At 34.9% G+C, this 23,549-nt stretch overlaps 1 protein-coding gene across 4 annotated transcripts; it reads left to right on the forward strand.

Moving 5' to 3' along the window:
* Window positions 1–965: 965 nt before the first annotated feature.
* LOC119640902 (CCR4-NOT transcription complex subunit 1) lies at window positions 966–12,659 on the forward strand. 4 transcript variants are annotated; one of them, XM_038039217.1, is made up of 9 exons: window positions 966–1,452; window positions 1,719–1,970; window positions 4,360–4,593; window positions 4,674–6,939; window positions 7,011–7,784; window positions 7,854–10,393; window positions 10,460–11,628; window positions 11,707–12,066; window positions 12,171–12,659. In XM_038039217.1, exons 2-9 carry the CDS (start codon window positions 1,869–1,871, stop codon window positions 12,262–12,264), a joined length of 7,539 nt encoding a protein of 2,512 aa, XP_037895145.1. In that variant the 5' UTR covers window positions 966–1,452; window positions 1,719–1,868; the 3' UTR covers window positions 12,265–12,659. The 4 variants fall into 4 exon arrangements, with proteins under 4 accessions (XP_037895145.1, XP_037895146.1, XP_037895148.1 ...); XM_038039218.1 differs by having other exon boundaries at window positions 1,789–1,970; XM_038039220.1 differs by lacking the exon at window positions 966–1,452 and having other exon boundaries at window positions 1,869–1,970; window positions 7,854–10,387; window positions 12,171–12,264.
* Window positions 12,660–23,549: the final 10,890 nt, after the last annotated feature.

The following is a 23,549-nucleotide window of genomic DNA, read 5'->3' on the forward strand; positions in this document are numbered from 1 at the left end:
AGTATGTAAATAAAAATAAGACATGTAAATAAACTACTTTTGTTTAAAATTCCTATGTTTGATGTATTACAATTTCTTATTAAAACTACTGTCGGGTAGCTGAATACACGCACTAAACAATGGTTCGGGTGCAAAGGATTAACGAAGAATAGCATTGATGGTATCAAGTATTTATAGGCAGATAGAATGAGATTCATCTCCCCCTCTTATGTAAACACCTTGGTGTTTGGGTTCGTATAAACTTGTGTAGAAAAGGCAGATTTCTTATATTAAGATATGTCAAAAGATCAGAACCCAAAATCTGCAGCTAGAACGGCGATATCCTATAATCGAATTATCATTTTTTTTTTTTTGAAAATAGGGTAAAATCGAATATATATATATTGATATCGTATATAATATCTTCGCTTGTTGAACACGTACTTAGCATACTTATTAACGACAACCTGCAATTTTTGATTAGAAGCGTAATCTAATTTACCATAAACACATGCTCTTTATGATATAAGCGGAACACAAGACATTTCCACGGACATGTTCCCGAACTGTTTATTTTAATAACTTAGTTTTCTTCGATTACTTTCACGAATTTTAATATTACCCTTGATTGAAACTGCTGTATTGCATACAGCAATTTGCATCGCTGCCTGTGACAAGTTTAGCTGAGTCACACGCATTTGCAACGCCTCGTGTTGAATGAGTTAAAAAGCAAACAAGATTTTTTTACCTATGGCAACACTTGTCGACAAGTCAATAAGGAAAAAAAATAAAGTTTAACATAATACGAAGACGAAACAGTCAACAAAAAGTCGAGACATTTTTTAAAACTTAAAACTATTTAATTCTAATTATTCGGAAACAATATTACACAAAATTTTTGGAATGCAAAGAGGGAAAACAATACCAAAATGACGTAGATATTGCTATTATTTGTAAGTGTAAAAAGGTAAAAATAATGACCGAGAAGTTCGACTGCGGTGGCGATGACACGACAACGAAAAAGACAAAAGATATGAAAGGAGGAAAAATGATAAATTAATACTAATGAATAACATAAAGAAAGCAGTCGTAAGGCCAATATCGAAAAGAATCAAATTGTTGTGAAATTTACTAAATTCTAGTAAATAGGCGATTAAAATTTTAATTATAAATTGCTGCTTAATAAGTGTTTAATTAATTTGGCCCCTTATAAGGGGCCAAAATAATAACAACGTATGTGCTACAATATCAACGCATGTGGATATCGCAAGATCAATTATAAAAAGTGCTAACTCTGAAAAATTTAATAAGAAAAAAAATGACTTTTGTCAATTGCGTTTTTATTAAAAAAGAAGAGGAGGAAAAGTAAAAGAAATAAAAACATTTATTAATATACTCAGTGGTGGCGCATCTATGATATTCGAATTTATATTTGAGACCATATTACAAAGAAAATACGTGTAGTTGTAAGTGGTGAGTGTGTTGTGTACATTATTATGCCTTCATCAACACGAACTCTTGAAAACGTATAAGTTACTGATAGTGTATGCGAATTAATGTATACATACATATACATACGTATATATATATATATATATGTATGTATATATGGTCATACATATAAAGAAGTACTTGTTAATGACAAATTGGTGCTTTGTTTAAAAAATAAAAGAACAGAAATAGTAAAGAATTCCAAATATTTTTTTGTTATCGTTGTGCTATTTTCTTTTATTCATTAGTTTCTTTCAATTTTCGTTGATTTTGTTCGTGCGCCACCGTGTGTGTATGATCTCGTAATTTTTTCGAAAGATTGTTAAATATCGTTCGAAAAAATCCCGATCTTTCATCGTCGTGTGTTGTCGCCGTTCAACATATTTAATGGAAGAGCTATGAACCTAGACCATCTGAAATTGATGCTTACGCAGATTGGTACATTGGTTAAACAATTGAATAAGAAAAATTTTACCGAAACCAGCGAAAGCCTTAATAAGGTAAGTCAAAACTCTGTTTCTACTTCGTCTTATAAGAGTAATATAGAAAAATTAAGAAGATATGAGCTTATATCCTCTTCGTTTTGGCTTTGAAGTCGGTTAATGGACTCTAATAACAACTGTTCCGCTTACAAATTTAAAGGGAATAGGGCAAGCATTTGCATTTAGACGATTTTAAGTTACGTTTTTTAAGAATAAGCGATATTGACTTACAAAGGGGTTTACGTAAGAAGACGTTATAGTGTTGTTGGACAGGGCAAGTATATTTATTACGATTGATAAGAATTAATATTAATAATTGCATGAAAATATTTTTACTGTTTGCTTATTCAAAACTAATCTATGCGCAATTTTATATTATGCTTACAAACTACTTACGAATAAAGTAATTACTACTAACACTTTCCAATTACTTTCCGAAACAATTTCTCACTCGCATTTAAGTTTTGAAACTCAACCAGTTGATGCTTTCAGCAAACTTTGTAAAATTTTCTCTGCGGGATGTGGCCTATCATTCAATATAAGAAGATCGCCGAATTTAAACAGTTCCGCTCGTGTGCGAACTACGAAATCGTTACTCAAACTTAAAAGTTAACAAAAGTGATTTAGAAAAGAGGAAAAACTCACCGTAAAAAAATAAAAAAGAAAGAATAAATAAAAAAATCAAATTTGACATTCGTTATTAAAGGAAAACCCATCTTAGAGGTGACATACTTCGCAAGCGCAATAAAGCATATATACATATATTCATATATGATGCCTAAAATATCACCACATGCAATACAACATAATGAGCAAAACATACCGGGAAAAACAATATAAATCGGTCATAACTTAACGTGGACGGATTTGTCTCCTCGAAAAAGAAGAAAATATTACACCTTCTAAACAAAGTTTTGAATTCGTAACTATACGAAAGTAATGTATTTATTTTCATTAATTTTAAAATGCAATCAGTTTTTTTGATTGTACTACCTGTAGAGTGCACAATCCACTGAACTCAAAGGGGTAACATGATTCTCATAGCGAACGAGAAATGAGAAAATCACAAACAAGGCTTCTGTTGTTAGTTTTATTTAAGTGTTTTCTTGTTATTTGGTGCTGCTGCCGTCGCTTGACTCTCCCGATCGCTGTATAAGTCTGATGCTTTAATATGAAAAGTATACAAAAGAAAGTAATATTTTACTGCTATTGTGGCAATAAACAAGAGAAAGTAATGGCAACCCTTCACTACAATGACAATGCTTCTCACCCGTTTTTCACACTAAAAATATAAATTTAAAGAATTTTTTGTTTGACAGGAATAAATTTCAATTAAACATTCTAATAATTCGGCAGGTTTTGGAAATTACAACGTTTATGTCAGAAAAACAGCAATAATTTGCATTGGAACTTGAGCTTTAAACTTTCACTTTACTACTGTCTAAAGCAACTGTGAGTAGAGAAATAATTGACAACCATTTCTTGCCGACGCCATTACAATTGGTGGCAAAGAAGGAAATTTCTCTGCTTGTGTTAGTCGGTTGTGAAGAAGAAAGAAGTTTGACAAATTTGTTTAAGTGAAGAAAAAGTAAAAACGTGTTAAAGTATTAATTAACTAAAATTACTTTCATCTATTATATGTATATAAATAAAATGCAGAAAAATGCGGTGTTCGTGAAAAAAGTTTTATAAGAATTGTTGACGCATTCTTCTTCGTGCAGCTCTTAAACCAACTTTCATCATCGTCTCCTATACTTCCCAATTTCGTGCGTTTACATATATATATCTATATATATATATTTTTTTTTAAACAAGTTTAATGAAAACTAATTGGATATAGAAATAAATAATTTATGTGCAAGTCTTTTAAAGGCTTAAAAAAATCATTAGATTAGGTATAACTTTCTATTATCAAAATGCCAATTTTTTTCTTTTATACTCGGTGAATATGCCACAATAAAACTTGGTTTTAGACATTTCTTTGTGTATTTTTGTTTTTTTCTCTTATTTTTTAATTGTAAAGTCCTTACTTCCAGTAGTAAAATTTTATTTTCCACGTTCTACCTCGCATATGATTAATTGGAGCAATTTATTTGTTATGTGTTTGTCTCTTTCTAGCCCATTTAATGAAGCTTTTAATCTTCTCTTCCAGTGGAAGAAGGTATTTTTGACAGTTATTGCCAGATTCCATTTTATTTGTTTTGTTGTTTCTTTATAAAGCAATGTATATTTATACATACACATATACTTATATATTTATATGCAAAATCTCAGTTTTAGGCGGGATTTAATGTAATATATTTTTGTTTTCCTCCATTAGTTTAACAAATAACTGAAGGCTTTAAGCTCCTAAGATACAGATGAAAATTATTTTTTAAGTATCATCTTGTAAATTGTTTATTTGCAGTTGATTGAAGAATTTGGCTTGGAAGCGGATCGACATTGTCTGCGTTGTTTGTTTTCATGTATTAATTTTAATGATCCATCATTCTCACCGTTATCATTTTCAATATCAAATTTAACGATACAACAGCAAGTTCAAGTGAAATTCTTAGGTATCCAATTGGAAAAGCAACTGACGAGAGCTTCACACATCTCCAACATCTGTTTTGCTATCGATAATTGTTGGTTTCATCAAAAGGTATATAATGTTTAAAATGGTGTTTGATTTTATAACGATAGCTTCCTCTTAACTGATAATAAATTATCCTGTGTTTATAGGGCTTTAAAGCGTCAGCGCATCTGGTAAAACAAATTGTACGTGTAACTGGCATCAACAAGTTGAGTGAGTGCCTTTTATGTTTATCTTTAACTCACTCGTCGCAACCGGATTTACGTAAAACCGCTCGAGATCTTCTAACGCGATCGTTGCCTGAACTTATAGAATCGTATCTGGGTAAAAATCAAGCAACGGCAGGTGTAATTTGCAGTTTTCACGACATCTCTATCGATTTGTTGCAATTGTTTTTATCCTGTTTGGAAGAATACGTACCGCAAGAATTTCTACGTGAGCAATTTGTACAGAAACTACGCGACGAATTCCCGCGAGCTGGTGTTCCTCTGATATTAGCACCATATTTGTACCGTTTGGAATCCGTCAGAAACTTAACTCAACAAAAGCCGTCGCTACAAGATGAGGACGGGTTGGCCTTAAACTCTATTACTGATGGCTACCACTTGTCAATTAATTTAAAAGAAATCCCAGTTGAATGTGTTTACGAGAATTTCTGCGAAACAATATTTTCATCACACGAGCACAATAATATTATGGACACATCCTGGATTAATTTAATCCTTGAAATTGGTTATGAATTCACTTCAAGCGTTGAAGATTGTAAAAATCACTTACGCAGCGGAGGTAGTGTAGGTAGTAGTAGTAGTCGAGATTTACAACCGCAAGATGTTGCTAAAATTATTGGTCTTATGTGTCGTCGACATACATCGCTATTAGATTGCAATGTAAACTTACCAACACCAGCAAATTTTTGGCCACAACAGTCTGTTGGTGGTAGCAGTAGTCAACAGCAGCAGCAGAACTCTACCAATAACAATGATGGTTCGTCGATTAATTCGGATAAAAACGCAACAAACGGCAATGACAAAAAAGACAAAACAGGGCCGAGTAACGCTAATAACGGTTCGAGCAGCACAGATACTACACAGGCCTGGAAACCAGATGTATTCGTTCAAGCTCTCAAAGAGGTAGTGCCGCAATTGAACTGGAAGGAAGTGTGTTTAGAGCTTGATCATCCCGAATTTGTAATAAAGGATCGCGTTGGACTTGATCTTCTCTTAACCATATTTCGTTTGGCTACGCAATCAACGTTGTTTTCTTATCCAGAATGCATTTACCGTCATTGGCAAACCGTGGAAGGTCAGTTTACGCTGATTGCAGTGATGCTGAAGAATCCCGATCTATTCTCGTTTGCGGATTATATCTTTACATCAGCTCCAGTGGAAATGTTAAAAACTCCGCCTGACAACGATAATAAAGATATTTGCGCCTGGAAGTCCCTCCATCTTGTTGAAGTCCTATTATATATTGCGGAACATGGTTATTACAACAAAGTTCACGATCTGTTTAAATTTCCTGCACAACATTGTCCTGATGTTCTCTTCCTTTCATTGTTGCACATCACACCGCCTCTAACTGCTTTGCGTCAGGAACTATTCAATCAATTAATTCCGACATTTCTGGCCAATCATCCAAACTCAGGAGTGATATTAGGAAGTGCGTGGAGCTCTACTAATTTTGGCCACTCTCTAAGACCCTTAATAATGCATGCAATGTCTGAATGGTACCTTAGAGGCGCAGAGTATGATCAAGTAAAACTCTCCCGCATCCTGGACGTGGCCCAAGATTTGAAAGCACTTTCTACTCTCTTAAATGCCAGATCTTTCCTATTTGTTATTGATTTAGCTTGCTTGGCTTCTCGCCGCGAATATTTGAAGCTTGAAAAATGGCTCAGCGATAAAATTCGTGAACACGGCGAGCCATTTATTCAGGCGATGTTGAAGTGTCTTCAACGAAGATGTCCTCAAATAACCAACGCAAAGATACCAGACGATCAATTGCCGCCAAAGCAAGCGCAGCTGCCTCCAGACACTGTTAATACAATGGTTTCATGTTTACAAGGTTGCATTGGCAACGTTCCACATGAAATAGCCGAGCTCATTATGCAAATGGCTGCCAATTGTTCCATTATGGCAAACAAAGCGCGAGTTGCCGCTGCTGCGGCTGCACAGCAACAACAAACTCCACAAGGCTTGGTGCCACCTCAAAGTGTTTTACGTAGTCATCGTGGGATGGACTTGGGAGCCGGTGGCGGTGTGCCGAGCGGCGTACCACCGCCGCAGTTTTCAGCAAATCTAAATGCCCAGCAAATGTTCGGTCCTACCATGGACACTCTATCGAATTTGACCACAAATATTGCTAGTCTCAACCTCGGTGGACCCAATGGAGCTTTCAACTTTGGCAATGTATTAAGTAAGTTGATATCATTAATATATATCATTTTGTACGACATTTACCAAGTTAATGGCGTATCTCTTTTCAAGGTAACTTGGTATCCACGCCGGCGTCACCATCACGTCTGATGAATCCAGCAGCTGCTAGTCCATACCCCTTGAATCCAATGCAAATGCCGGCGCCGCCACCGAACGTAGGACCGTTAGGTCGTATGCCTCCTACTGCTCCGCAGCCAACACCAACACCGCCGAATCCAAATAATCCTATAATAGCTGACCTTCAAGCCCCTGTTTCCAAAGAGATCGAAGATGAAGCCAATTCGTATTTCCAGCGCATATATAACCATCCACCTCATCCGACTCTGTCTATAGATGAGGTGCTGGACATTTTACAACGTTTCAAGGAATCCAGCATACGACGTGAGCAGGAAGTGTATCAATGTATGTTACGCAATCTCTTCGAGGAATATCGTTTTTTTTCGCATTACCCGGAAAAAGAGTTACAAATCACGGCGCAGCTTTTTGGTGGCATAATTGAACGTAATTTGGTGCCGACTTTTGTGGCATTAGGACTAGCGTTACGATGTGTCTTAGATGCATTACGAAAACCGGAGGGGTCAAAACTGTACTACTTTGGCATTACAGCTCTGGATCGTTTTAAAACGCGCCTGCATACGTACAACAAATACTGCGAGCATATCAGGTCGATTCCACATTTTAAGGATTTTCCACCACATTTGATACAATATGTTGAATGCGGTTATCTTGGCCAAGAACCGCCTGCAGCTAAATTACAAATGCTAATGGGGGCTGCCGGACAACAACCGCCGCAGGATTCAATATATCGCAGTAATTCTGTTACAGGTAAACAACGATTGTAGATCTTTCTATCATAGCACTTCTTTCTAATATAGTTCTCTATCATAATTACAGGCAACCTTGTTACTACGCCAACTCAACAAAAGCCAATGGTAGTCGCGCAATCCATTCATCCGGCCCGTGTGAAATCAATTGCCACGGCTACAAATATCGACACTCTACTAGTGGCTAATCAGGAAGAGAAATTGACTGTACCACCAGAAGGTATTCAGGATAAAACTGCTTTCATATTTAACAACCTCAGCCAATTGAATATTCCGCAAAAAGTTGAAGAAATTAAGGATATTATGACCAAAGACTATTGGCCTTGGCTAGCTCAATATTTGGTTCTAAAGAGAGCTTCTATGGAATTCAACTTCCACACATTGTACTTCAATTTTTTGGAGGCTTTAAAAAATACCGAGATCAATAAATATGTCACTAAAGAGACAATACGAAATATAAAGGTCTTATTGCGTTCAGATAAGGGCGTAGTTAACTTTTCAGATCGTAGCTTATTGAAAAACCTTGGCCATTGGTTAGGTATGATGACCTTGGCTCGTAACAGACCAATACTGCAAATAGATCTAGACTTGAAGTCCTTATTGGCAGAAGCTTATCATAAAGGACAACAAGAATTGCTTTTTGTGGTACCTTTTGTGGCTAAAATTCTGGAATCATCAAATAAATCGAAAGTGTTTAAAACCCCAAATCCTTGGACAATGGCCATAATGAATGTGTTGGGAGAGTTACATCAGGAACCCGACTTAAAGTTGAATTTGAAATTTGAAATCGAAGTTCTTTGTAAAGGTCTAAACATTGATTTGCAGAAATTAAAACCAATAATATACCTTAAAGATCCTGGTCGTTTCACGGTAATTGAACACCAAATGTCACAGCCGAAACCGAAAGCTATAGATCCCTCGCCTTCCCAACAGCAACAACAACAGCAACAACAGCAGCAGCAACAACAGCAGCCTACCTCTAGCACACAACATTCAATGATGTCGGAAAATGACGCACAAGCTATGATGATGGGTGGAGCCGGTGGTGGTGTCAACATTCCGGGTGGGGCTATACCATCACCTAATCTCACCAATGACGGTGTCGGACCATTAATGTTGCCCGCTCCAGAGCCACGTTTTTCGTATGTAGATATTAATGTGACAAACTTTCAACTTTTAACCCAACATGTGATGCTGTCCCCTAACATTGCATTTTTGCATGTAAATCCTGGAATAAAGCATATAGTGCTAAGTGCTATCGAACGTACCCTAACCGAATGGTTACAACCTGTCGTCGATCGTAGCGTTCGTATTGCTGCGTCCACTTCCGAGCAAATTGTTCGCAAAGATTTTGCTCTTGACCCTGATGAACATCGTATGCGCACTGCGGCCCATCAAATGGTACGTAATCTTGCCGCAGGCATGGCAATGATTGCTTGCAAAGATCAAATCACGCAAACCTTGAATAACAATCTGCGTAAAGTCTTCATGAATGCTCTGCCGGGAGGGCCAACATACCAAGATATTGAAACTGCATCCATGCAGCTAACAAACGACAACGTAGAATTGGCATGCGCTTTCATACAAAAAACTGCTGCTGAAAAAGCTACTCCCGAAATAGATCGTCGTCTTGCAGCTGATTTTGAAACACGTAAAATGGCCCGCGAAGAGAACAATCGTTACTTTGACGCCCAAACTTTGGCGTATCAATCAGAGCGCTTACCTGAACAAGTGCGTCTTAAAGTCGGTGGAGTACCGCCAAATCAATTTGCAGTGTATGCAGAATTTGCCCGCAACATACCCGGATTCCAACCAATGACCGACCGTGATGTCGCTATGTTTTTACCCAAACCTCAAGAAATGCCCCCCAGTTTTGCCACTGACGAATTGGGTCTTATGTACGCTGAATTGGCCAGCAAAATGGAAACTTTCCTCAATAGTTGTGTTAACAATTCTAATTTACAATTGCAAGCTAGTAAAATGCATGCGCTACTTAACGCTCTCATGGTTACTCGGCGTCATCGCGACAACGAATCCGCGTTAAACTTACTTAACCGTTGTGTTGAAGGTTTTATTGAAGGCATGATCAATATTCCCGAACACGTTGAACAAATGAAATTATATCGTGACATACATTTACGCATATTAACTTTGCTTCAGAACACATTCGGCGCACCGGCCACTGAACGCGCCATCACGAAATGCATTTTTGAAATTCGCGAAGAAGCTCGCTACAATATAGATGCAATTAAATTGCTTATAACATCGCATTTCATAAATGTTAGCCAATTCGATTTGTTACTACGTGATTGCATGGAAAATGGCAACAATTATTTAGCTGTATCGTTTGGAACCACGCTTTTGGAACGCCTGCTAGTGGATGAACGCTCAAGCTCTAGTTTAGTAGAAACCGAATTCATCGGCACCTTAGAGTTGTTAAGTCGTCTTACCCAACACCGTCACCGTTATCCAGAGGCCTTGTCCCATTTGATTGACATGTTGTGTGGTAATAACAATGCTGGAGACATTGGGCCATTTAGTTCAACGGATCGTTACTTGGCAGGAGCTACACAATATATACATTCGGGATGGCAACATGTCAGGGTAAGTGTAAGTGACTGTTCTATAACGATTAAAAAGTATGATCTTCGAGAAAATATGATAACGATATTACAGGCAAACGATTGCGATGATCCGCCCGGCTTGCAAGAGAAGACAGAATTTCTACTAAAAGATTGGGTCTCTATTTATTCGCAATCTCACAATTTATCGCGAGAAACTAAAAATTTTGGATCGTTTGTGCAGAAAATGAATCTTTACGGTATATTAAAAACTGACGACTTGATTACGCGGTTCTTTCGTCAGGCGACTCAGTTTTGTATTGATTTGGTGTATCGCATTCTGACTGACCCTGCGCACACTCCCGTGCAGGCGAAGACAAAGATTTTCCATTGGATAGACGCTTTTGTGCATTTGATAGCCCTCCTCGTTCGTCATTCCGGTGAATCTGGGAATCCTACCACTAAGATCAACTTGCTCAACAAGGTTTTGGGCATTGTTTTGGGAATTTTGCTACAAGATCAAGATATACACGGTACCGCATTCCAACAGCTTGGTTATCATCGATTTTTTGTCATGCTCTTCCTTGAGCTTAGCTCGCCGGATGTTGTTTTAGAATCATTGATGCATAGCATTGTAACTGCTTTTTCGCACACCTACCATCTCCTAAATCCATCCCTTGCACCAGGTTTCTGTTACGCGTGGCTGGAGCTTATTTCTCATCGCATATTTATTGGACGCATTCTCGCGCAGATTCCTCAACAGAAAGGATGGCCATTATATGCTCAATTGCTATTAGATCTCTTCAAGTATCTGGCACCTTTCCTCCGGAACGCCGAACTAGCGAAACCAGTACAGTTGCTGTATCGTGGAACTTTACGAGTTTTGCTCGTGTTGTTACACGATTTCCCCGAATTTCTTTGCGATTATCATTTTGGTTTCTGTGATGCCATACCACCAAACTGTATTCAGATGCGCAACATCATTCTGGCGGCTTTCCCACGAAATATGCGCTTACCTGATCCATTTACTCCAAACTTAAAAGTCGACATGCTGGCTGAAACGGCTTCAGCACCAAAAATTTGTACCAATTATGCAATAAATATACAACCAGTTAATTTTAAAAAGGATCTTGATTCTTATCTAAAAGCTCGAGCTCCGGTTACGTTCCTGTCTGAGTTACGCAGTCATCTACAGATATCAAATGAGCCCGGTTCACGGTACAATATACCGCTAATGAACGCTCTTGTATTGTACGTGGGTACTCAAGCGATTGCACACATTAGGTAAGGTTTTTTTTAATCTCTGTCTATTTACTTTGTCTCGCTTAAATCTTAAATCCTTAAACCAATTATAAATTTCAGAAGTAAAAATTTCGTTCCCAATACATCAAATATTGCGCATAGTGCTCATATGGATATATTCCAAAACTTGGCTGTTGATTTAGATACTGAGGGCCGTTATCTTTTTCTTAATGCAATTGCCAATCAGTTACGTTATCCTAACAGTCATACGCACTATTTTAGCTGCGCTGTTTTACATCTCTTTGCTGAGGCCAACTCCGAAGCCATACAAGAACAAATAACCAGAGTATTATTGGAGCGCCTTATAGTGAATCGTCCACATCCCTGGGGCTTATTGATAACGTTCATTGAACTTATCAAGAATCCCATATATAAATTTTGGGATCACGACTTTGTTCATTGCGCACCAGAAATATCAAAGTAAGTCTTGTTGTTTGCTTTCCAAATGATTAAAGATAAAAAAATTCATTTTTTTTTATTATCATCATAACTTTATTATTATTTTTTTTAATCATAAACTTTAGACTCTTCGAATCGGTTGCCCGCTCTTGCATGGTAAAATCGAATCATCCTCAACAGATGAACAATATGGATGGAGAAATTCAGGAGATTAATTGAATTTGAATGGAGTTATCCCAATATTTTCTCTAATTATTTACAAAAATACTATACATATATTAATGAAAAAAAAAAAGAAAAAAGTAAACGTAATGTTTCTGTTTTAAGCTAAAGATATAAAATCTACATGCATTCTTCGCATTATAATTGATTTAATAATAATAATACGCGTTAAGAGAGATTGCAATCATTTCTAACTTTATTTTTATGTTTTTTTTTTTAATAACTTTTATTATTATAATTTTTTTTTGTCATATATTATAAATAATTCATAGAAACAAGATTTTTTAGTTTTATTATTTGTCTTATTATATTAATATAATTAATTATTAACTGTAAGTAGTTTCACCGACTAAAATAATGGAAGAATAATTTGAAAAAAAAACGAATACAGATGATATATATACATAATAAAAGAACAAATCGGAAACGGTGAATTCTTAAATTTTAAAAATAATTTTTATGTATTATATAAAAAGGAAAGAGAATTAAAAAATCAGAACACAAATTTTTGAATCCCAAAAATAAAAAACGAATTTGTAAAAAAAATAAAAAAAAAACCAAACCTTAATTCAAGAAAATTAAAAAAATAAAAGATATAATTCAAAATAATTAAAAAAAAAAAAAAAGTTAAAAATCAAGAAAGCCAACTGTGCTTCAATTCGATATTCAAAGGGAAATATGGATTGAAGTAACGGTTAAAAAAAAATGTACTTGTATATGTGAATGTATAGTAAAGATTATTGCAATGATAATACACAACTAACCCGTGGTGTACGCCCTTTCCTCCCCCCCCTCCCCTCCCCCGCTCCCCAAAACAATATCGTAGCCATTCAATGACTAAAGAAAACCGTGTTGCTTAACGTAGAAATAGTCTTGGCTCCAGAAACACCAATAAATTTTTATTCAATTTGCTTTGTTTCTATTTCAATACTTGGAACTGTTTCGAAAATTTTATGAAATGAGTAAAGAACTACTATTATTGACATTTTTATTTAAAAGATATTCTGTAATAATTGTTAATATTTAGAAACAAAAAAAAAAGGAAAAAAAAGAAAATAGAATTGAATATAAAGATTTTAAACATCATCCATACATCCCTTAAGAGTAAAGAAAGAAAAATGTTTAGTCTTTAACTGACAATTAAAAAAAAAGCAGAAAAACGAAAAAAAATTAAAATAAAATAAACAAAGAATTAAAAAATGAACACACACTTAGCTTTAGGTTACACACTATTACAAATAAATGAAACATTAAAATCATATGTATAAATAATTGCAGAAAAAAATTGTTTTATTGCATTTACACTTACCTCAAAAGTAGCCAATCCTAGCCTAATGGTCATAAGTTAATTAACGGTGTTAATAATTCGAAGGAACTAGGACAGCCACCACTTACCGTAGGAAATGGTCGAGGTATTAAAATTCCAAGTTACGGGCAAGATGCGAATTTTTTTCGAGGAAAGGAGTCAATTTTCTTTATTACGTCCATCAGCGCCAATTAATTTGCAAATAAAAAAAAAAATCAGGCCTACTCGCTCTATATTAAAGAACATGAAAATGTAGTTCTTTTATAACTTACCATTGAAGGAGCGAGATAGACTTATTTTGTTTTCTCCGTAATGTATGTAAGACCCAAAAGGAAGCTTCACCCTGTAAGTGTATATATTCCTCATCTGTTCAGTGACTTGGCTTGGTGCAAGGGCTCTCCTTATAGAAAGTGGATTGGATCGCACTTTTACAATAGCCTGCGATAAGTCGACATAAGACACGTTTAAACAATCATTTGTTGGAAAATGAACTCCATATTTTAAACAGGGTAACATTTTCGCCGCACATGACTTCTTAACTGTTCTTAGCTGTTGTTCCAGTCGATGGGCGGAGGTCAACACTTTTTCGCATGAAGGACATTTTCATTCTTTCAAGTTATCAAGTTGGTCATCCGCCGAGTTTTATTTAATTGTTGATGATATTGTTTTAGTTCGGGATTCGCGTTTGTTGTCTAAATGATTTTCCACGTGTTGTTCAAGGCGAGGTGCAGAAGTTATGATCTTTCCGCAAAAAGGACACTTCCAATCATTTAAATTGTCATCTCGCCCTTGAGCTGTATTCCCACGTTCACGATATATGTTCCCGAGTCTTAAAGAAGAATTAAACATAAGCAACTACGTGAATCCCTTTCAAACACTCGTATATTTATAGGAAGTAGAGTGTTTTGTCAATTTCCGCATGTATGATCGTGAACGAGCGTGAACTTTGAATTGGTTACCAAGATACTGCAGCTGGTCATTACCGTTACTGATCAACATTTTCAAACTGTTTAAGAATTATACTAGATTCGTTTGAAATGGCTTTGCTATTAAACGCATTCATTGCAATTTTTTCTTTGCTTTTAAATCGATGGCGAGTGCATATAAGGCTTGTGATTGTATAAATTAGGCAATAAATGGAAGTAAGTGGGGCAACTTCGCGAACCTTGGATACTCATCACCTCGAAGTACAATTTAAAATGAGTTATATATTGTCATTTATGCATCTCTGACAGATATTTACTCCAAATCTTAGATGAAAATGTGGAAAAATTCAGAAAGATTTAGGAATTTTACCCGCCAAAAAAAGGTCTTTTAGGCTGCACCGAGATGATAGAGTGCCGCACTTTAATCTTGAACGTATATCACTAAATCGATTCAAAACTACATTTGCTTTAAGGGATATCTGATGCCTTGTTCTGTGTGAGTATTACAAAAGGAAGGTGGCTTTTATAAAAAAAAGTTAGGCAATTCATTGCAAAAAATAAATTAACAATATTGTGTAATAATACTTTAAAGTGCTTCCTTCAAAAATTGTCTCGATTTGAAAACCGCATTTGAAAAAAGTCAATTTTTTGTTTTTCTTTTTTCTTATTGGTTTTTTGAACCAAGAAAATATTCTTTTTACGGGTCATCATCTTACTCCCATAAATATATTTTACCGGTCTTCCTCTTGCTGTTCATATATTTTGCTGGGCTTCCTCTTACTGGTCATATATATGATCATGAGATCATATATCCTTGTGGTCATTACAAATAAGATTCCTAACTTGAGCATAGTCACAGCCTTTACGAAGGTATAAGTTGCGAAAGCTACTGGCGCAGGTACAACAAAATCAATGCAGAGCGCTCGTGCTGGTTATCTAGCCGAACGAGTTACTGAAAGTTGCAAAAGAAGCACGATCGAACAGCATGGCCGGTGGCTGGTAGCTTGGCGTCATAGCTTGGTAAAGATAATGAAATCTGCAAAGCTAGATCTGTTGGTTAAAGAATTGAGAGCAATTCGCGAAACAATAAAACAATAAATAAAAGTTCAAACAATGATATTTACAAAAAAAGAAAAAGGTGTCATATTTGTTGTTTGTCATTGCCGTCTAAGCTACAAAAGAAACGATTCTTCAAATCATTAAAAAAAAAAAAAAAAAATCGAGAAAATATAACAGATTCCACTTCTCTTTGTGTACATAATTCAGGGAGAAAAAATTATTATTATTATAAATTATAAATGTACTAAATCTACAAATGTATAAAACACTTACATTCTATTAAAACTTTTGCAAGTGTTAGTACGATCACGGTGCGCAATCACTTTGTGACGCTGCAATAGGTACACAGTACAAATTTTCTGGGACACTGAGAACAAACAAATGTTTTGTGTTCATCCTTTTGATGTTTCATAAGAAAATGATTACGCATCGACTTGCGATCGGGAAATACACGACTACAGTTCGTATGTGCTCCAAAAGTAAAAAAACGTTTGGAAAAATTCTTTGACGTTGTGCTCTGCGGGCATACGATCGCGGGGAACGGTAAAATTTGCTATCTCTACGCTGCATAGTTCACAACGCAATGACATAAATTTGGCTATTTCCTCATCAATAGCTGAAGAAGCGTTTTTATTATGGTCGCTAAGACCCACTAATTCAAGCTGTCGCAGTAAATATCTTCTAACAAATTTCTTGGAACATTATGAGCTGGAGAACATTTTATCTTCAACCTTTTGATTTTTGATAAGTAAATGATTTCGCGCAGATCTACGATCTGCGAAACCCCGCTTACATGGATCGCATCTAAATAAAAACAATATCAAAATAAGATTTAGAAATCAAATTAACCCACGTGAAACAATCGGGATTTGAATGTTGACGTATGTTGTCCAGCAGTAAAAAGCGCTTAGAAAATTTCTCATTACAACATGGCTATCAAGATCATGAAAATTCTTTACTTCAACGCTACATAGCTCACAACTTAGAGACATAAATTTCGCTATCTCTTCAATAAACGCTAAACCCTGCTCACGAATAGCTTTAGCTTGTTCGGAAAGTTCTCTTGCTGTGTCACTTTTTTGACGCTGTTCTTTTCAATCTTGCGGACTTTTGTTGCAGCTGGTTTTTAGCAATGAATATTCTGTGCGTTCCTTTGTACCATAGACGAAGATCTTGTGGTTCTAGCCTTTTCACTGTATAAATAGGTCTTCTGTAAAGTGTTTTATGTGGTGCATGTTACATTCAATTGCTTTTCTTAATCTCTGAAATGAAGAGTCACAAAGTGCGTATTCGACATATAATGCTTTAGGAATTTGAACAAAACAATAGAGCTAAACGGATAGCTCATTCAGCATATATTCAGCATATATACTGATAACTGCATATACGGTGAAGGACTGATAACTGATTGGGCGGTTAGAAGTTGATTTGTAAAATTCCATTTTGTAGATATAACCGAGGGCGGGACGACCCCCTAACTTTGACGACAACTTTTTAAAGGCAATAGTGGAACAAAATCCAAGCCAATCAAGTGCATGTACACCAAAACGTTGAATACCTTACCACCAATACTTAACCGCCATCTGGAGAAATTAAGAAAAGCCAGCAAATTGTAAAAATCTAGAAGAACAAATTTTTCATCTGTTTTTGATTCGAATTCGCTATACCTCCCATTTATTTGTAAACAATCTCATCTGTTTTTGATTCGAATTCGCTGTACCTCCCATTGATTTGTAAACAATTTCAAAAAATACATCAATTGCTGAACATTTAAATTGAATTTTATTTATTTTATTTTTTTTATTTTTTATTTTCAATGTAAGATAGTCAATGCCTTGCGTGATGGTTATAAGACTTAAATACGTTGATTGCCCGGTTTTTATTGAACACAAAGTAGGATGCAATCACAGTTATACAGTTGCAGTATAAAAAATGGACTAAAATAAAATGCAACAAAATGAAGCTAATAAGTCTAGTTAACTTTGAGAGCGACAATTATATCGACCCTTTTTCAATCACGTTATTTATCTACACAATAGCTTTTTAACAAAAATATTTCAATGGTCTTCTAAATAGAAATTGTTGCCGCAGTTGAGGTTATTGACTTCAAATATGTTAAAAATATTTAAGAAAAGGAGAATTAAAGTGCGATTCTCATGAATCGGTCTTGCTGACTTTCGAACTTAGCTGAACGAGGTAAGAAAATGTTGAGGTTGTGCTTGTTTATGTGCCTTTGTTTGCAATGGGGTGTGTAGTTTTTAGTAGTTAACAGCCAGCCGAGCCCGACTATAATGTTTTCAATTGTTGTTTCTTAAAAACACCTTTAATTGAAATAAAAGATGCAAGAAAAATTTTGTTCGATACACTGAAGATTTTGATTGTGTTAGATATACGAGATTCGATCCAGGCCGAATATAAATTTCTTACTTCTTTTAATTACCATATTATTTATAATGTATCTTGTGGATCAAAAAGAAAGTATTTGCATAAAGATCCTTTCACCACTCCATTTCATTTTAGCCGTTTTGAATCAGCCCAAGTCTCGAAAGAGTTTTGTAGTTGCAGCGAAATTTGCTTTCTTCTCATATGCATTTAATTCAATTTTGTTTCACTTAAATCCGTAAAAAATAGTTTTAAAAAATTAGAAGAAAGTAGTGTAGAATAGATTAATATCGTGGAGAGATCACTTTAAGTAAGTTACGTAAAAAAACAATTCTTATATATATAGGAGTCGGGAGGAAGTTGTCGCCAACCAAGGTACAAATCTTTAAAGATGTCTTAACCGTTTTTTAGCTTTTCATGGGATCAAAAAATGTTTTGAAGCAATTAATTAAAGATCGCTTTTTGACGACGAAAGACCATCCATATGCAACACATATTTGTTCCTTTAAAAGCTTTTCCTTGTAGATGTGTATGAGGTTCAAACAAAGATACCAGTAAGGCTATGCTTTCTATGCAAGTGCACAAAGTAACTTAAAAGACGACTTAGAATGAATAAGTATGAACTGTCGATAACCAAAAATCTGAGTACGGTAGGTATCTTCCCGGTATGGTGGTTAAAATAAGACATATGGGCGAAGAACATTTCAACAAACTTATATGCATCTTTTTCGAAAGCATTGGAATAATTGGATCGTACACTTCCTTTAAACATGACGGTTCTTTATCGATAACGTACACACTGCCAATAAATGGCAATCAGCCGACGAATTAGGTTCTGATGCTTTCTTTATTCATTAATCATAGAAAAAACGTTTATGAGAATTAAGGATCACATCACACATATGCAGTAGTATCCAAAAAACAGACATACCTTGTCCAAAATTCGGCATGGTAGATTTCTTTGCCACTTCACTATTATGGGATAATTTTCAGATTGAAAATTCTGCCTTTTTACCATATAAAGCTTCAGACTTCGTAGGAACGCTTATATGAGATAAAAAATTACCACAGCCGATCCAAAGTTTGCATAACAATTTAAAATGCCTAAACACTACTACTCAGCCACATAATCCGTATAGAGCTGGGGCTGTGTTTATTTTTACCAGGTTAGCTAAGTAGTTACACAAAGAAACAAAAGTAAGAAAACGACAGATATATATAAATATATGTAGTGATGTTAAAGAGGATGGTATGTTCTGCTTATTCTGCTCGTCACAACGTTCGTAAGCCTTATTTTTCGTCTGTTAGTTCGAATATGTACATATCTGTTAATCTGTTAAGTCAACCTCAGTTATTGCAAACATATAGGCACACATACATATCACTCGCTTCCTTCACCAAACCACTTACAAATTAAACCTGCGACACTAACTATTACGACGTTTAGAATTTCAGCCAGGGTCATAATGGAGTTCCTCATTAGGCGTGCATGTACGCATATTTATGTCTAATAAAAAAATTAAAGTTACTTATAAAAAAACGGAAGTTTTTCTAAGAAATGGACATGTGCATTTATACAAGTTATGAGAAATTATTTCACTTCATTTTATTTCCTCAAAAGTTTTACATAATTTTACGTTTGTACGGTTTCATTATGGATTGTATTATTGTAAACAAACAAACGTAAAATTTTCGAACGCCGTATATAACTTTACTTTGTATACTCCTCAAACGAGGGTAAATATATCTGCTTAAAAGTGGATTAATTCTTAAATGGACATGGTAGACACCGCGACCTGGTGGATTAATTTTTTCTTAATAATATCAGCGAAATGAGCATCAAATAAAAGAACTTGTTTAGCTTTTTTTAGCATGAAGAGATAGGCATATTCGGCCACGACCGAATATAATTTTCTTATTTGCTCGATCATAGTTCTGCCTGTCCGCCCTGTTGTCCTCTAGTGTTACAAAGCTACTTGACTTAAAAATTAATACAAAAATTAGAAACTCGCAGCACATATTTTTGTACTCATCACCGAAGGATAGGGATTATATTCATTTGGTCAAAAAGTTTGCAATGGGTTGAAGTTAGCTTCAAAGACTCTGCAGAGTATATACATTCTTGATCACCACCTAATTCTGAATCGCTTTAAGCACGTCCGTCTTTCCGCCTGCAAATTTGGCAGAAACATTGGTAGTTCTTTAACACGGGTTGATATTGAAAGTGGGTCAAATCCGTCGACACGCGTGCAGTATCAATAAATTCAGAATATCTCTCTTTTTGAAAAGGGTATAAAAAATTGTTTTTACTCATGCCTCATAAACTACATAGACAAAAAATTTGACGGTATAGGCGTCGCCATTCTGTCTGTTAGTTCCAAATATGAATGTGTAGGTAAGTAGATGGTAATAGGTTAAGGAAGGTGGCAATAGACTGAATCGTTATTATCTATGCTTACTGTGGTACAAATAAAACGGTAAAAGAAGTTAACTTGAGAATAGTTCAAGATATACTCTTGAGGCATTAAAACTAGGAAAATTAAACGGAAAAGTCAAATTTATACACGCATGTATGCGCATACATGAAAATATTAGTATTTTGGAAATTTCTGAGGTTTTTTCCCTATGAAAAAATGTACATTTTTTTATTATAAGGAATAAATTTTTGTCTTGGATGAATTACGTCTAACTTACTTTTACAAAATAAATATAAGCCGGCTTTACATAACTATATTCCTTTTATTCCTAATTATAAGTCTAGCCTTTTGAAAAAAGTTATTTTAACATAGCGTCGCAAAAAACCGGAAGATATTTCCGAGCTACCCGATAGTCTTTTTAATGTTTTTCTCTTTATTATTTTAATTATTTAATTTTGTTTAATTACTTCATCTTTTAACCTTTCTTAGTTATAATATCTACAGGCGCATATACCCGCATTAATTAAAATTAAAATTTCAATTTTAAATCGAGTTCCTAACAAAGGTGATTTTTTCAAACTTTAACTTCGTATTCTTTTTGTTCATTCAAAGTGTTGCCATTTAATGAACTCTGAAGAAGCAACTCTGTTCTCTCTCTATTCTCAATATATGGTAATTTTTTTTTTATAAACCATGTACAGGGAAAAACCAGCTAACGTTTTTTCAGAATCAAAATTACTATTATTATTATTTTTTAACGAGGAGATGAAATAAAATTCCAGGTGCGTTTACCCTCTAAGATATTGTGTAATTTTGTTGTTTGAAGTCGATGGGAAATCTGTAAGCTGTAGCGAAAACAAACGAATAAACCGCTGCTGCCGTTGCTAAAACAGATGTCTGAACATCACCTCAATAATATTATTTCATAATGTAAACCTTTATTTTTTATAATAGCATTAATAATTAATAATTTTTAATTGCCATATTTCTTAATTTTCAATTTAAATTATTTTCCTTGAAATTATCTGATTCATAATTTCTTTTTCGCTTTCGCTAAACATATAAAATGAAGAAAATATATATATATTCATGTAATGTTGTCTTCTTCTTTTCCTTCTGCTTACCGTTTTAAATGTATGACCAATACATGTCACAGCCGAAAGTAAATGTCACCGCCGAAAGTAAATGACACCGCCGAAAGTACATCTCACCGTCGAAAGTAAATAAAAGTCGCGAAACTAATGTCATAATTAAAGGCAAAATAAAGGCAAAACTCGAAATGCTGTCGCTACCGCTAAATGTAAAATTGATGTATTGCTTTTAATGTTTTAATGTTTAAGTCCGCGTTTGAAGGGAATAAAGCATTTCATTATTGAAGTTGTTTTTCATTTATTATGGGAAGGTTCTAGGTTGCGTTTTATATGCTCAAAATTATCAATTATAAAATATCTTAACATATGCTCCTGTAGAAATTTTTCTCTTTCTCATTTTCTGTTTGTTTCTCTTTACTTGACACATTCTGTTGTGTTATAAACTAATTAGCTTGTGTCTTATTCGTCCAGGTGAAATCTTTGCCATATTGGAAAGTTAAGAAAGATTGAATCGCATTTACGTTTCATTAAGAGAAAAAGTAATAATGTTATTTATACTTTGTAGGGGTAATGCTTACCCCCGGGCCCATATGACGTAGTAAAAGATGGACTCAAAACTTCAGACATTACAAACAGATCCAATAAAGTGAACAAGGTTGATTGAAACCACGCTCGAGGTTTCACGACTTTCGCATTTAGAGATTCGATGAAAGAGCAACTAATGAATAAAATGATTATTAATACTAACTAAACTATAGAGTCATCTACTTTTTGTTTCCGAAACCAAACACAATTGAAAGTCTTTGCTGATTGCTATTTGGATCATTTGTTTGATATTGTTTGAATCTTGGCATTATTTGTGAAATACAATACGTACATAGCTGAACAGCGTACAGAAATTGAGAGATGATCGCGACTCGGACAATATGTGACTTCTACAAAATGTTGCAACATATCATACATATCGTAACAAAATCAATTAGTTCCGGGGAAGTTCAATAATTTGTGTATCGCCCGAAATGCTTATGTGAGTTTGTAATAAAGATCTGGTGATATTGTTCCCTTTGACTTTTTACTTTGCAGCCAATGTTGGAGCATTGCTTTACATCAATAAACCACGAAGACTATTTACTTTGCTCGTGAAATAGGAATAGATGTTTGTGAAACATTGGCGAAAATTGGTCTTCTACGGTTGAGATTTTACAAAACTCCAAAGGCGGTTGCTTATATGAAAAGACATGAACTAATGTATAAGGTAAAAAAAAATTCATGTCGATGGCCCATACAATTTAAAAAAAAAAAAACTCTCCGTCCCGCACATAAAATTAGGACCTGAAAATGACGTTAGGCAGACATGTAAGAATTATAAACAAAGGTGGACGCTTATTCTCAGATGTTTGGAATTTTTATACAAATTATTGAGAATCATAGACGCTTACTTTCAGTTGGCGGCAAATTTTTATACGTTTACTCTCAGATGCAGGCAATTTTTATACAAATACATGTTCAAGTATTGAGATCAATATTATGTCGCGTTCCTAAAAAAACCCAAGCTAAAGCAACATTAGTGTTAATTCAGACATTAATGAAATTTTACGAAAGTTATACCTCTCCTTGGAATTCCTCCACGGTGCCTATTTTAGGCGCTGCTACGTCGGCATCATCAAAAAGTTTGTGTAAATGTTCAACTTGTTTTATGTACGGTCTTATGATGCCAATGGATTCTGGCTTAATATCCTTACGATAAAAGTTGACTGTCATAAGGAAAACCTTCAAAAATGAAATAAATGTTATGAAATACTAAATAGAAGGGATTGTGCTTTTAAACTAAATACAACTTACCATCTTCGCTTCGTACATATTTAACCACTGCATATCCTTACCACGCGTTACGCAGAAGAATACACCATATGTACGTTTACCACGTACGTTTACGTTACCATTGGTACGTTTAGAACTTTACGTTGCGATTGATAAAAAAATGAGTTAAAAATTTCATCCTTTGAATGTTGTTCGGGTGTATTACGTAAAATAAGCGTATCTCTCGTTCAGATATACAGCCTGCGTATAAAATTTTATGTTTATATATAGCTTGTTTGGA

Source organism: Glossina fuscipes, unplaced genomic scaffold, assembly GCF_014805625.2.
Source record: "Glossina fuscipes isolate IAEA_lab_2018 unplaced genomic scaffold, Yale_Gfus_2 133, whole genome shotgun sequence".
Taxonomy (NCBI): domain Eukaryota; kingdom Metazoa; phylum Arthropoda; class Insecta; order Diptera; family Glossinidae; genus Glossina; species Glossina fuscipes.

Excerpts from the sequence above, each read along its gene's own strand:
- LOC119640902 (XM_038039217.1), top strand. The coding sequence starts at position 1,869 with ATGAACCTAGACCATCTGAAATTGATGCTTACGCAGATTGGTACATTG. Across the intron at positions 1,971-4,359 it reads CCAGCGAAAGCCTTAATAAG|TTGATTGAAGAATTTGGCTT; the intron begins GTAAGTCAAAAC and ends GTTTATTTGCAG. Across the intron at positions 12,067-12,170 it reads TGCGCACCAGAAATATCAAA|ACTCTTCGAATCGGTTGCCC; the intron begins GTAAGTCTTGTT and ends CATAAACTTTAG.